Genomic DNA, 12,736 nt, shown 5'->3' with positions numbered 1-12,736 from the left:
GGACTTTATTACACAGCGACTTATAACTTAACCCAAAATAATAATTTAACATTAACAAGAAATGGTGGTCAAACATTTATATGCAGTTTTGTATGATGTTTGGTTGTTGAAAGAATTAATGTGAAATTATGCATCTGTTTTAATTTATAATAAATTATAATTTTAAATTATAATTATTACTCTATATGTAATATTAAAATAAATAAATATAGAGTCTGCCATTCTCAGTGAAACAAGATATAAACAGTACAACACAGCATAAAGCAACCAGGGGACAATGCAAAAGGACTAGGATTACAGATTTAGGGAATGCTACAAATAACTATCTAGGACAGGTAAATTATAACTAATACATAAAGTGTATTAGCAGGTGATATCTATTCCGTTATAAAAGGGCCCTCTTAGCTGTTAATTCAACTACATTTCTAATCTGTTTTAAAAATTGCCCTCTTGGGCAGAATGCAGAATGCAGAATGACAGAAGTACGGGAGTCCATGCTTGCTTTTTGTTGAGGTTCAGGAACATGCAGTCCACTGACTAATGCCACAAACCAACAGGGTGCTCTGTCATTGATGTATGGTAAGGTGCGGGTGGATACCACTGTTCTTGTTTCTTCATTCCTTTCATCTTATTTGCAGCCCAACCAGAAGGTGCTTTTCTTTATACTGGCAAATCCTTTGTATTTGTGATCAAATTCATATTGATTTGAGCCACTGAACAAATAGAAATGTCCTAAAAGAAGAATGGGAAGAATATAGGTTGCCTTGCAGATTCACACTACCCACAAAATCTTATTTTAATCCTTTGTCTCCAAGGTGCAGGGTTAGGCAGGTTACACCTATGAGTGTATCTAAGAAGATGATGGTGCTACCTCCCAGAAGTTTATGTATTTCCAGGTGGTTTCCAACGCCACCCCTTCATCTATGACAATGGCCATTGCTGGGTGCAGAAACATATCCAGTTCCTTTCCACAAGCTGCTAGAAATGAGATGATAGTAGAGGAGTAAAAAGGAAAGTACCCTCCACCCCCTTGGCAGAGATGCGTGTGTAGGTTCCTGGGGCAAACAGGGACTCTACAGACTTTAGGCCTTTTTTGGTACAGAAAAAATGTTCTCTGGAGTTCTGGGACAAAGAAACTCCCATTTTTCTTATAACTAGTTCTTCCTTTAATTGTAGAAACACTGGGGTCACTAGCTACTACGTACACAAAAGTTTAAAGGAGTCTCTAGCTCAGCAGATTCAGTGAAACCAATAAATATCATTCTTGAGTCCAAAACACCTTCCTCCATCTCACTGACTGGATGGATTACAGCCACAATTTTCATCCCTTTTAGTTCCTTGAACAGACAGAAAACTCGAGCCCCTCAAGTGATTGGGCCACATGAATATCATGGATATTCACAGATATCTCATCTTCCTAACCATTGCAGCTTGTAGCCATCCTTAAAGATACTTCAAAAATACTAATTTCTATGAGAATCATCTTCTGTTTACCATTATATTGTAAGGCAGCATCCACTGTGGGGCCAATTCCAGGGAAGTCAGAAGCTATCGTTCTTGGATAACCCTTCTCCACAGATCTCTTGTTTTCTTCAGATCTGAAGAAAGAAATTGGTTGAAAATTAAGCAGATATTGAGATGGTTTTGCTGGCTTGCTAACTCTAGATGTCAGAAATGACTGCCTCAAATTCCTTTACATGTTAATGTGTATGCAAAATGGAGAACACCACAAAATCATGAACTTCAAAATGTAAAATGAATGTTGCCTAACAGGCTATATTCCATGTATCTGTGTCCCCTCCACATCATCATGGAAGAAATCCTGCTGTTCTTAATAATGTGTCACATTCATAATTCTTGAGAGGTCAAGGTGCGTTAATTTTACAGTGCAATTCTTAACAGAATTACAGGCTGCTAAATCCACTGAAGTCAATGGGCTTAGGTGTAACTGTGGACCAAGCTACAAGTGATGAATGACACTTGAACGACACGTGAACAGATTCACATGTACTCCTCCCTGTTCACTTGCACTCCACTTGATCAAGTGGAGATCAAGCAGCGCGCAAGTGAACAGGGAGGAATACACGTGAGTCTGTTCACTTGCCGTTCAAGTGTCATTCATCACTTGTAGCTTGGCCCTGTGTTTAGGGTTGCTCTGTTAATGTCTGAGCATTATTTCCTGGCTTGATAAAGCACGAGTGACAGATTTTTTTCCTGAACATTCAGTCCCTGTAAGTTTATGATTTCCTGCTGTTTGTAAAAGGTGCAGTCTTTCCCCCTCACTTGTACCCCATTCATAAGTATGTTTACTGTCAAAGGATTCCAGCACTGGGCTTAGGGCCATGAATAGCTTCAGTACTCTCCAGGGAGATAATTTCTACTTACCTCCAGTACTTCTTTCCTGAAAAGAATAATGTTCTCCTTCTATTCCTGTCATAAACAGCAGCATCAATTTTCTTAATACTTTTGGGGAATCCGAAGGTGTGGATGTTCTTTGGGAAACCCGGCTGTATAATATTTGCCTTTATGGCCCAGTACTTCTGTCCTGTCAAAGAATAAGATTGAAAATATTGAAAGAATCTTAATGAGAAGCACTGAGGCTTCCAAATGGATGAAAAGACAATTCTAAAACACCTCAAATCAGTTGATACAAGTAGGAGATTCCTTCTGTTTGGAAAAAAATGGGAATTTGGACATAAGCGGGTGTGTCCCATAATATGTTGGACGTTAGTTCTAAAAGCTATTGGCACCATCTTTGTCAATAGTCATCTTTAGATCTACATTTCTTTCTTTATTTAGGATATTTCTGTGCCACATCTTCAGGGACCTATTCAAGGTGGCTTACAACCAAGACAACATAACAAGACAGTGAAAACAAGCCATTAAAAACAAACCATTGGATGTAATCAGCATAAGAACTACCCATAAAACAGAAGCAGACCATTTTAAAAGACTGTGAGATAAAGCTCCAAATAAAAAACCTGGAAAAAATGTGTTTTTTGCCTGGTGCCTAAAAGAAAAGAAAATAGACACCAGGTGAGCCTCAAGGGGGAGGCCAATTCTGAAGCCTGCCTCACCTCTGAACTCAACCCCTTCAAATTAACAGTAGGACATCCCCCCTTCTAGTAAAACTTCAGAACTTTCAACACTTTCAGGTTAAAAGTAAATGTATCTTAATTTTTACCTTTAAAAAGAAATAAGATGTCTTTGTCTTCATCTTCATAAGCAGCATCTATGCCACCTTCCAAAGCAGGCCAGAAAGTAGAAATACGGTATTTTTCAGCCTCTGTTTTCTCAGGATCCTTCCACCACATGAAGCTGAGAGAAGAAAATGGCAATGGGTGTATTTTCCTCAAATTATATCAACATGCCTGCTAGCAAAGTTTTTATGCGCAATCTTTAAATGCTGAAAACTTGATCTGAAGGCTATGTTATAAAACCACCGCACAGCAGCCACTAGTAGCATCTAAGCACTAGTGGATAAAAACGATCTCACTCACCCATCAAAGATGGTATGTCGAAATATTTAATAAGAGGTCCATCATGGTTGCTTCATGTATCAGATGGGATACATGAAGTGCCATCCTAAGGAGAGTTACGCTTCATTTAGGATGGTACTGTAATTCTGGGAGCTTATTGCTTATTCATTGTATTTAAAAATAATATCAGTGCCTTTAAGTGCTTCACAGTCAACTATGATTGATGACTGAATTTGCCCAAGAAAATCAACTTTATTACTTTTTCTGAACATTTCAGAAAATGGAGTCTACAATGTAGAGCAGAAGAAAGCCAAGAACAAATTATCTCTAGCCTTTTCCTCTCTAGTTATTTTCTGATAGAAATGGAAACAGAACTGAGGGGGAGGTATTCTGAAAATAAAAAATGAACAGAGAAGAAAAGTTTGCAAAGCCCTGTTTCTGGAAGTCTTTGGGTCATCATTATTCTACAGCTCTTTAAAAAAATTAAATTAAGTGAGGAAATTAGTTCACTTGACCGACTATCTCAAACTTTCATCCTCATTTACCTGTCTTTAAAGAATATCATTTCCCCTTGGAGAGTGGTAACAGAATCAAAAGTCAGATTAGGATCACACGTATGTGTTGAAGGTTCTTCTGATGCAATGTTTGTTGGCAATACGGGGAATGTTAGCTGACTCTCACCTTCTTCAGAGGGTCCTTTAAAAAACAACAAAGGAAAGGCAAAATTAGGGTCTCCAAAAAAAGGAACTTAAATTGCAACAGAGTATTAAACTCATTGATATGTTAGCGAGCTGTATCAAGTGATGATCAGACACAATTTTATGTTTCTTAAAAACATATTCAGTTAATAAACATCTGTGTTTACTTTGGAAGACTCAGAATCCATTGGAATCCAAGGTGTGAATGTATTGTAGACAGGGTTAAACCCATAGTCCATGTCTACATACATTTACTCTGTGGTAATTCCTGTTTAGTTTTATGGACGTTTACTCCTAAACAAGGGTAGCCACAGTTCTTCAATATGGAATAGGTCTGAATTTCTTACTGAGGAAGACAGAGGTTAGATACAGAAATCAATCTACACCTCCCAGTGTACAGACCTTATGTAAACACCTACAACAAGAAGAACAACAATAATAGTGTACTTATATAGCTCCATCTGGACAGATTATTGCCACACTCAGAGTAGTGAGCAAAATCAGTGTTAGAAGAGAATTTTTAGATTCCATACCCAAATGATTTGAGCAAAGATTCTAATAGGTAGACACATTTCTAATCTTGCAGACTTTTGCTTTTGAAAATACTGAGTACGTCTTTGTATTCCCATAGTGCTTATCCCCCAGGCAACACTGGAATGTGTGAGGGAGGTGAAGGACTTCCATTACATGTGGTACCACTGATCCGTGAACCAGTAAGGTGTAGTGTTTCTTAACAACCATCAGCTCTCCCCAGCATACCTAATTGGCTGCCTTGTGTTCCATAGTGCTTTGTAAATTCATCCTAGAGAGCCTTTCTAATAACGGCTATCAATGAGACTTGTCAAGGTAGATAGCTCAGATGGATGCATTTTTTCTCTGGTGTATTCTCACCTCGCAGAGACTCAGTCAGAGGGCATTTTTATCTGAGCTAGCTTTCAGAGTCCTAGCATAACCTCCTCACAAAGGAGAATTTATAGAGTTCTCAGATTGTTTCTGGTGTTAGCTATTCTTCTTGAATTTTAGTACGAAATTTCTTACTTGCTTTTCTTATATAAACCTTAATGTACAGGATGGGATTAGTTTCTTCTCATGCTATCCTGAAAGGAGAAGGCAACTTCACCTTCACCTTCAGACATCCTTCAGAAGTTGACCGTCATTCAAGTGACTTTGTTGTTCCTCATCAATCATACTGCTTTCTCTCATTATCAAATGATTACTAGCATGGGTGAAAGAACCATCTTAGACCCCAATAGAAAGTTCATATCACCTCAGATCCCCTCAGACACAGTTCTTGTGGTTAGAATCAGTTCCTTTGGGCTGAGAATCTGCACTTACCATAAAGAGACTGAATGCCATCAATGTCATCTTGGTGGAGCCTGACCTCTGTGGGATCCACCGGTATGTAGATGGGATACATCAGACCCTCCTCATTGTTGGAATGGTCAAGACCTAGTGCATGGCCAAACTCATGAGCAGCAACATGGAAAAGGTTGATTCCTAAGAGAAAACAGGGAAGATCATGGGCATTTGTCCTAAAGAATTTATTTGCTGTATCACAACAAAGGATCTGGGAGTGATTTCTTCCAGCCTTTCCCCCCATCCTATTTCTTCCTCTCATCCACCCCCTTTGCTCTCTTTTTCTCCTTTGTGTTTTGTGCATTATCCTGCCATTAGGTTATTCAGTTTCCCAAAGGATTTCTGATGTACAGGGTGTGATCATTCAGAAGGGAGGTAATGAACAGAAAGTGAGCTCGGGGAGGGAGATAGTGGCAGAAAATGTTTTTCCTGAAATGTTATTCCCATGCTTCCCCGAAACTGAAAAGCCTGCATCTCTGAATGAATTTAATCTATACTAATAAAAGGATCTGTCACATCTGTCCCTCTGTGTCTGTCAACCCATAGCATGCATAACTCATCAGAAAATGGAGCTAGAAGTCTCAAAATTGGCTGCCACTGTCAGGATGACCATGAGAGATGCAGTGCGAAACATGAACGAATCATAACATCTTGCCCATCATAACATCTCCAGAAAACCCACCCTCCCTGATGCTATTTGCAATGGAAACTAAGGTTGTCTGTAGCAGGCATAACTAATCAGAAGATAAAGCTAGGGGTTTCAAAATTGGCCACCAGCTTCAGAATGATGGTAGGGTTTGCAGTGACAAAAATAATAACTGCACTTATATATTGCTCTTCTAGACAGATTAGTGCCCCACTCAGGAGAGTGAACAAAGTCAGTGTTATTATTATCCCAACTGAGGCGTTGGGCCTGAGAGGAATGGCTTACCAAAGGACACCTGCTGAGCTCATGGGAGTAATGGGATTTGAACCAGCAGAGTGCTGATTTGCAGCCCAGCCACTTAACATGTTCAGACCATCCTGGCCCATATAAACTCTGTAACATCCCTCTGCTATTTGTAATTGAAGCAAAGGTTTAATATCAAGAAGCCAGAGTGGTAAGCAGAGTGAGGGGACATACCTATAGCAATTATCTAAAAGCCATTACAATAGCATGTTCAATGGGATGTATTAATGAACGTGATACCTTTTGTATCCTTTCCCCAGTCTTCGTCATCATCAAAATGGACATAAGCTCCATTGTCAGGTGGGAAGGCATGGCCCAACTTTCCATCAGGTCCATCAAAGGGAGGGTCAAAGGGATTGTTACTGTGCTCTTGAAAGATCAAAGAAAAATATATAAATCCTCCCATCCTGGACCACAGCTAAATCTACCCATGCTGGTTTTTCTATGATTTACTTACTTCTAGAACCAAAAGAGATCTGTATATCTGCAGAGTCCCCAGGTACCCTCGTGAAGGTCAAGGGGGTCACGTCACTCCACAATTTCCAAGCTCTCTCAATAGCCTCATCTACATCGTTATGATCCATGTGTAATGTGTAGTTTTGGATGCTTGAAAACAAATAGTAGTAATATATGAATATTTGAAATAAAGAGTGTTACAGTTTCAGACAAAACGAAAATCGATTTCCAAATCCAAGTATCCATGGATCTTGTACTGGATTAAATGCTGTGTTTTCTCTATGAATAGTTGAGTTCAAATTCGTCGGGTATCCTTGGTCATATCACCTTTTCTCGCCCTAACCACTCCAGTCTTAGCCCATCAGTACTGGTTCCCGATTTGTTTCAGGGTACAATACAAGGTGCTGGTGCTGACATTTAAAGTCCATGGTTTGGGACCAACATATGTGAAGTACCCCCTACTCCCTTATAAACCTACCCAACCACTGTGGCCATCCTCAGAGGACCTGCTTTGGGTGCCTCCACCTTCTGAGATCAGGCAGGTGGCAACCTGGCCTTCTGATGTGGCACCAAAACTCTGGAACTCACTTTCCAGGGAGATTTGCCTGTCCCCTTCTGTTGCCATGTTCTACCAGCGAGTAAAGACCATTTTTTGTTTCATTTGACATTCCCTCCATGATCCTTCCTTCCTTCCTCCCCAATGTTTTTAACTGTTTTTAACTTTTTAAACTGTTTTTAACTTTTTTTTAACTGTTTTTATCTTTTGGATTTATTTTAAGCTGGTTTTGAATTGTTTTAATAATAATATTTATGTGTTGGTTTTAATGGCTTCAAGAATTTTTATTAAGCATTTTTATTAAGCATTTTTATTAAGAATTTTAAACAGAATATAATGGCTTTAAGACGAGATTTGCATTTGTATGTTTTAATCTTTTAGCCACCTTGGTGGTCATGTGAGGACAGAAAGGCAGGGTAAATATATTGTTGATAAATAAATAAATAACCAGCCTTAGAGGGTTACTGCAATGAAATAGTTAAGTATTGATGTATGCTACTCTGAGCTACTTGGAAGAATGGTAGAAAGTGAATATGGTGAAATGTCCTGGATTTTGACATTATTCTTGTTTGTAGAGGATATTTTTGCCCAACAGTTTGATCCAGGAATAAGTTTGGAGGTTGAAATATAACAACCTGGAACCAAAAGGAAAAAGTGTGCAAGGAGTCCAGAAAGTACGGTGCCTACCTTTCAAACATAAATTGTTTGGGTTCTTAACAGTAATTTTGGGGACAAGCATCTTTACCTGTTTTACTGCTATACACATAACCAGCAGTCCAGTTCTAAGCAGAGTTTCACTCTTGGAAGCCCATTGATTTCAATGGACTTAAAACAGTGTAACTCTGTTTAGGGTCATCCTGAAAAGCATCATTATCATCATCATCATCATCATCATCATCATCATCATCATCACCACAACAACATTCGATTTATATACTGCCCTTCAGGACAACTAAATACCCACTCAGAGCGGTTTACAAACTATGTCATTATTATCCCACAACAAAACACCCTGTGAGGTGGGTGTGGCTGAGAGAGCTCCGGAGAGCTGTGACTAGCTCAAGGTCACCCAGCTGGCTTCAAGTGGAGGAGTGAGGAATCAAACCCGGCTCTCCAGATTAGAGTCCCGTGCTCTTAACACTACACCAAATAGCAAAGAGTCCAGTAGCACCTTTAAGGCTAACCAACTTTATTGTAGTACAAGCTTTCGAGAGTCGCAGCTCTTTTTGTCAGATGCATCTGATGAAGAGAGCTGTGGCTTTCAAAGGTTTATGCTACATTAAAGTTGGTTAGTCTTAAAGGTGCTACTGAACTCTTTGCTATTTTGCTACTGCAGACTAACACGGCTAACTCCTCTGGACCTGCAAAGTATGTGTCCATATTTTGAGCAGGTATCAAATGTCTGCCAGATTTCAGGTTTCATACTGTGATGCTATCTTACTTTTTCTCTAGAAAAAATAACATCACTTCCTCTTTTACATCATATGCTGCATGAAGCAAGAACTGCTTGAAAAAAGTCTGACATTCTACAGCCACTTCTCCACACCTCACTGCAAGAGAGCCCTGCTTTCCCTTAAGATGCTTTCAATAGGCATCTATGTATACCTCACAGATGGTATCTCTAGACCCCAATGGCAGAAATATCATACACTTTCGAGGGCAGCAAATTACTTTTGTGTCCCACTTGCTTCTCTCTTATTTGATACAAGGGAAAAATTAATGATCACATCTTCAAGTAATGATCACAGAATCACAGAGTTGGAAGGGGGCCATACAGACCTTCTAGTCCAACCCTCTGCCCAATGCAGGATGAGCCTAAAGCATCCCTGACAAGTATTCATCCAGCCTCTTCTTGAAAACTGCCAGTGAAGGGGAGCTCACCCACCTCCCTAGGCAGCTGATTCCACCTTTGAACTATTCTGACCATGAAAAAGTTTTTCCTAATATCCAGCCGGTACCTTTCTGCATGTAATTTAAACCTGTTGCTTCAGGTCCTAACCTCTGCTGCCAACTGGAACAGCTCCTTGCCCTCCTCCAAATGACAGCCTTTCAAATATTTAAAGAGAGCAATTATGTCCCCCCTCAATCTCATCCAAACTAACCATTCCCAAGGCCCTCAGCTTTTCCTTGTAGGGCTCAGTCTCCAGAGTCCAGACCCCTGATCATTCTCGTCGCTCTCTTCTTCACCCTCTCAATGATGTGATAGCTATAGTCAGTGCTTGAAGGTACAAACTCACTTATGGCTAACACCTAAAGCAAAAAATTCACAGTTTATAATGAGAAATTCCTTATCTTCCTGTGTTTATCAGACTGATGAGTGACCTATTCACATTTGCTCCAGCCACTTCTCCACACCTCACTGCAAGAGAGCTCTGCTTTCCCTTAAGATGCTTTCAATAGGCATCTATGTATACCTCACAGATGGTATCTCTAGACCCCAATGGCAGCAATATCTTTTCATACTGGTTCCTGCAGCCAAGGAAAATACTAGATTCCTTGTACAAACTGCTAGTCTAACCTGAAAGGCACCACCGTACCCTGTAGCTCTAATGAGAGCAGAAGTTTATTAATAATGGATATATAAGCTTTCATTAAATGCAGCTTCGCTCATCTGAACAGGGCCTCTTGCAGGTGCCAGCCTGTACATGGGTGAAATCAGCAGCAGCCCATACATGGGCTTTCTCTGTGGTGGCCCCCTACCCTGTGAAATGGCCTGTCTGAGGAGGTCAGGAGAGCCCCCTCTCCTGGTTTTCTGCAAACAATGCAAAACTGAATTATACAAAAAGGCCTTTTTCTCAGCTAAGAGGGTGTAACATACTGTGTAATAACATACTTTGTAAACCGCTCTGAGTGGGCATCAAGTTGTCTAGAAAGGTGGTATATAAATCGAATGTTGTTGTTATTGTTGTTGTTGTTATTGTAGGAAAGGGGTCCCAGATGTCTTGCTAATGAGTTAGAAACCATAGATTTCACCATTATGTTGCCTTACATATTATCTGTTGCTTTAAATACGTACTCCTATATACTACCTATGCTTTATGTTGTTTAATTTAAATCCTAGAAATGATTATGTTATGTTTCAGCAAGTCCTCAACCCTATACTGGAACCTTGCTAATACTATGTCTTTATAAACTTATATTCATTTACCCCATGACATCGTTTATGGAAATGTTCTTGACACTGTATGGAAATGCTGCCCTTGTCCTTGCTACTGGTTGTACTAATCTCACACTATGTAATCCACCTTGAGTCTCAGTGAGAAAGGCAGAATATAAATAAATAAATAAATAAATCTAACCAAGGAACATTAGTTGTATAAAGACATCTTATACAGTTAATCTCTTACTTGTATTCAGTTGTGTCTAAGTATTGTCACTACTTTAAAGGGACTGCATTAATAATAGTGATCTTCTAATGCACTATAAATTCCAGAATGTGTGTTGAAATCTTACCTGTATGTCAGGTGTTTTTTTGACCATTTTGGAGACAGAGGAAAGGTTTTGAACGCTCCTATATCAGGGACCCCACATCTGGGGGCCCTCATTACATCCAAGGTTTTTGAATCCAGCTTGCCTGACACTTCCAGGCCAAAGAATTCCTGCATCTGCCATATTTGGTTACCGATAATATTATCCTCTGTGCTTCTTAAGACACGTTTTACCTCTGGCTCAGGATAGTGGCTGTCCAGATATTTCTGAGAGTGAAAACAGATTTGGTTGTTCGTGGAATTCTTTTACATGTCCTGATCGCAATTTGAAAAGGGTCTTTGAGAAATATTATTCTACTCATTTTACAGAAACTGAAGCCAATGGGTACTGACTTATGGAAAGACTAAAGTGAAGCATGAAGGTTAAACTGAACATAAATTTCCTGAGACCATAATTACAATCAAAGTTACAGTGGCTGTAAGTTAACACATCTAACGGCATAACTATACCCAATCAGCCAACTCTCCACTGCATAATTCGTCTATTATTAATTCTTACCTTGGCAAACTGTATATCTTCTTCTGTAATTTGTTCCATTTTTGAGACAATGGGCAAGGCACATGAAAATGATCCATAGAGCATAATCATGAGAAGGAAGCTCTCCATTTCCCCTTCAGTCTTGGTCGCAAAACTCTACTGCCTTTGTCTGTGAATCTGGTCATGTTCCTCAAGTTGCCCAGTATATATATTCTTCACGTATGCCTGTTTGTTGTATAACATTCAGAGGATGATGACTCACACTACAACATCCTCTGATTGGCAATACATAGAAAATAAACACTCATAGAAATTATTCAGCTTTTAGTGAATAACAGAAACACAACACAGTTCCTTAAAATGCAATCCCTAATAAGGTAATCCCTTGTAAGGTGGTTGGAATTCTAGTCCTACCAATTTTTGACTTATGCATTCAGAAGCTAGTAAAAGAAAGACGCACACGGGTATATAGAATTTTCCCAATCTAACATTTAATTTAATTTTAATTTAATTTAATTTAATTTATTATATTTATATTCCGCCCTCCCCGCTTTCGCAGGCTTTGCAGTCTTTCCTACCAAAACTATAGTTTATAGGATTGAATCCAGTGAGTTTTTTTGATGGTACAAAAGAATGGAAGGGTCCCTTTTGATCACCAAAAAAATACTTTGCAGGGGATTATGGACCCTACATGAACAAAAGACACATGGGATAGAGGATGTAATAGGGAGGGGAACTGAGTAAGATTCAGTGAAAAGCCTGACTGTTTCCAAGCCATAGTTTTGACAGACTTTCACACAGACACAAATCTAATTACTCCTTATAAAATAATCAGAAGGAATTATCCCTATCCCAGCATCAAAATCATGTGATGTGTCCTCATTATTCATATCCCCCTAACACACACCTTTTAACAGGGATCTAGCTATTTAAATGGTTCTTTACACTAAAAGTGCAATCCAAAGAAGAGTTACACCAGTTTAAGCCCACTGATTTCAATGGGCTTAGACTGGAGTAACTCTACTTAACAGAATGGTAACATCATAGTCTCTGAATGCAGGGCTTATTTTGAAGATATTCCAGTTATGGTAAATTTTAGAAACCTAGTTTCTACAGGTAGTAAATTACTAGAAACCTAGTACAAAAGGCAAGCCGTATTGGTGACAACTCACTTTTTATCCCCGCACAGGCATACTCACAGGCCTCTTTGCGGGGATAAAAAGTGAGTCATCAGCAACACAGCTTGCCTTTCCCCCAACATGGCAGCCTCCTCAGT

The 12,736-nt window shown here is 39.3% G+C and overlaps 1 protein-coding gene across 1 annotated transcript; it reads right to left on the bottom strand.

Moving 5' to 3' along the window:
* Positions 1-213: 213 nt before the first annotated feature.
* On the bottom strand, positions 214-11,929 carry LOC129325833 (stromelysin-1-like). Its single transcript, XM_054973760.1, has 9 exons — positions 10,948-11,929; positions 6,940-7,088; positions 6,723-6,851; positions 5,513-5,674; positions 4,025-4,175; positions 3,185-3,318; positions 2,386-2,545; positions 1,495-1,598; positions 214-732 (listed from the first exon to the last, which is right to left on the bottom strand). Exons 1-9 carry the CDS (start codon positions 11,097-11,099, stop codon positions 629-631), a joined length of 1,245 nt encoding a protein of 414 aa, XP_054829735.1. The 5' UTR covers positions 11,100-11,929; the 3' UTR covers positions 214-628.
* Positions 11,930-12,736: the final 807 nt, after the last annotated feature.

This window comes from Eublepharis macularius, chromosome 3, assembly GCF_028583425.1.
Source record: "Eublepharis macularius isolate TG4126 chromosome 3, MPM_Emac_v1.0, whole genome shotgun sequence".
NCBI classification, from domain to species: Eukaryota; Metazoa; Chordata; class Lepidosauria; order Squamata; family Eublepharidae; genus Eublepharis; species Eublepharis macularius.
This window is presented reverse-complemented; position numbering and strand designations above follow the sequence as displayed.

Excerpts from the sequence above, each read along its gene's own strand:
- LOC129325833 (XM_054973760.1), bottom strand. The coding sequence starts at position 11,099 with ATGCAGGAATTCTTTGGCCTGGAAGTGTCAGGCAAGCTGGATTCAAAA. Across the intron at positions 6,852-6,939 it reads GATCTCTTTTGGTTCTAGAA|AGCACAGTAACAATCCCTTT; the intron begins GTAAGTAAATCA and ends TGATCTTTCAAG. Across the intron at positions 5,675-6,722 it reads CTGGGGAAAGGATACAAAAG|GAATCAACCTTTTCCATGTT; the intron begins GTATCACGTTCA and ends GTTTTCTCTTAG.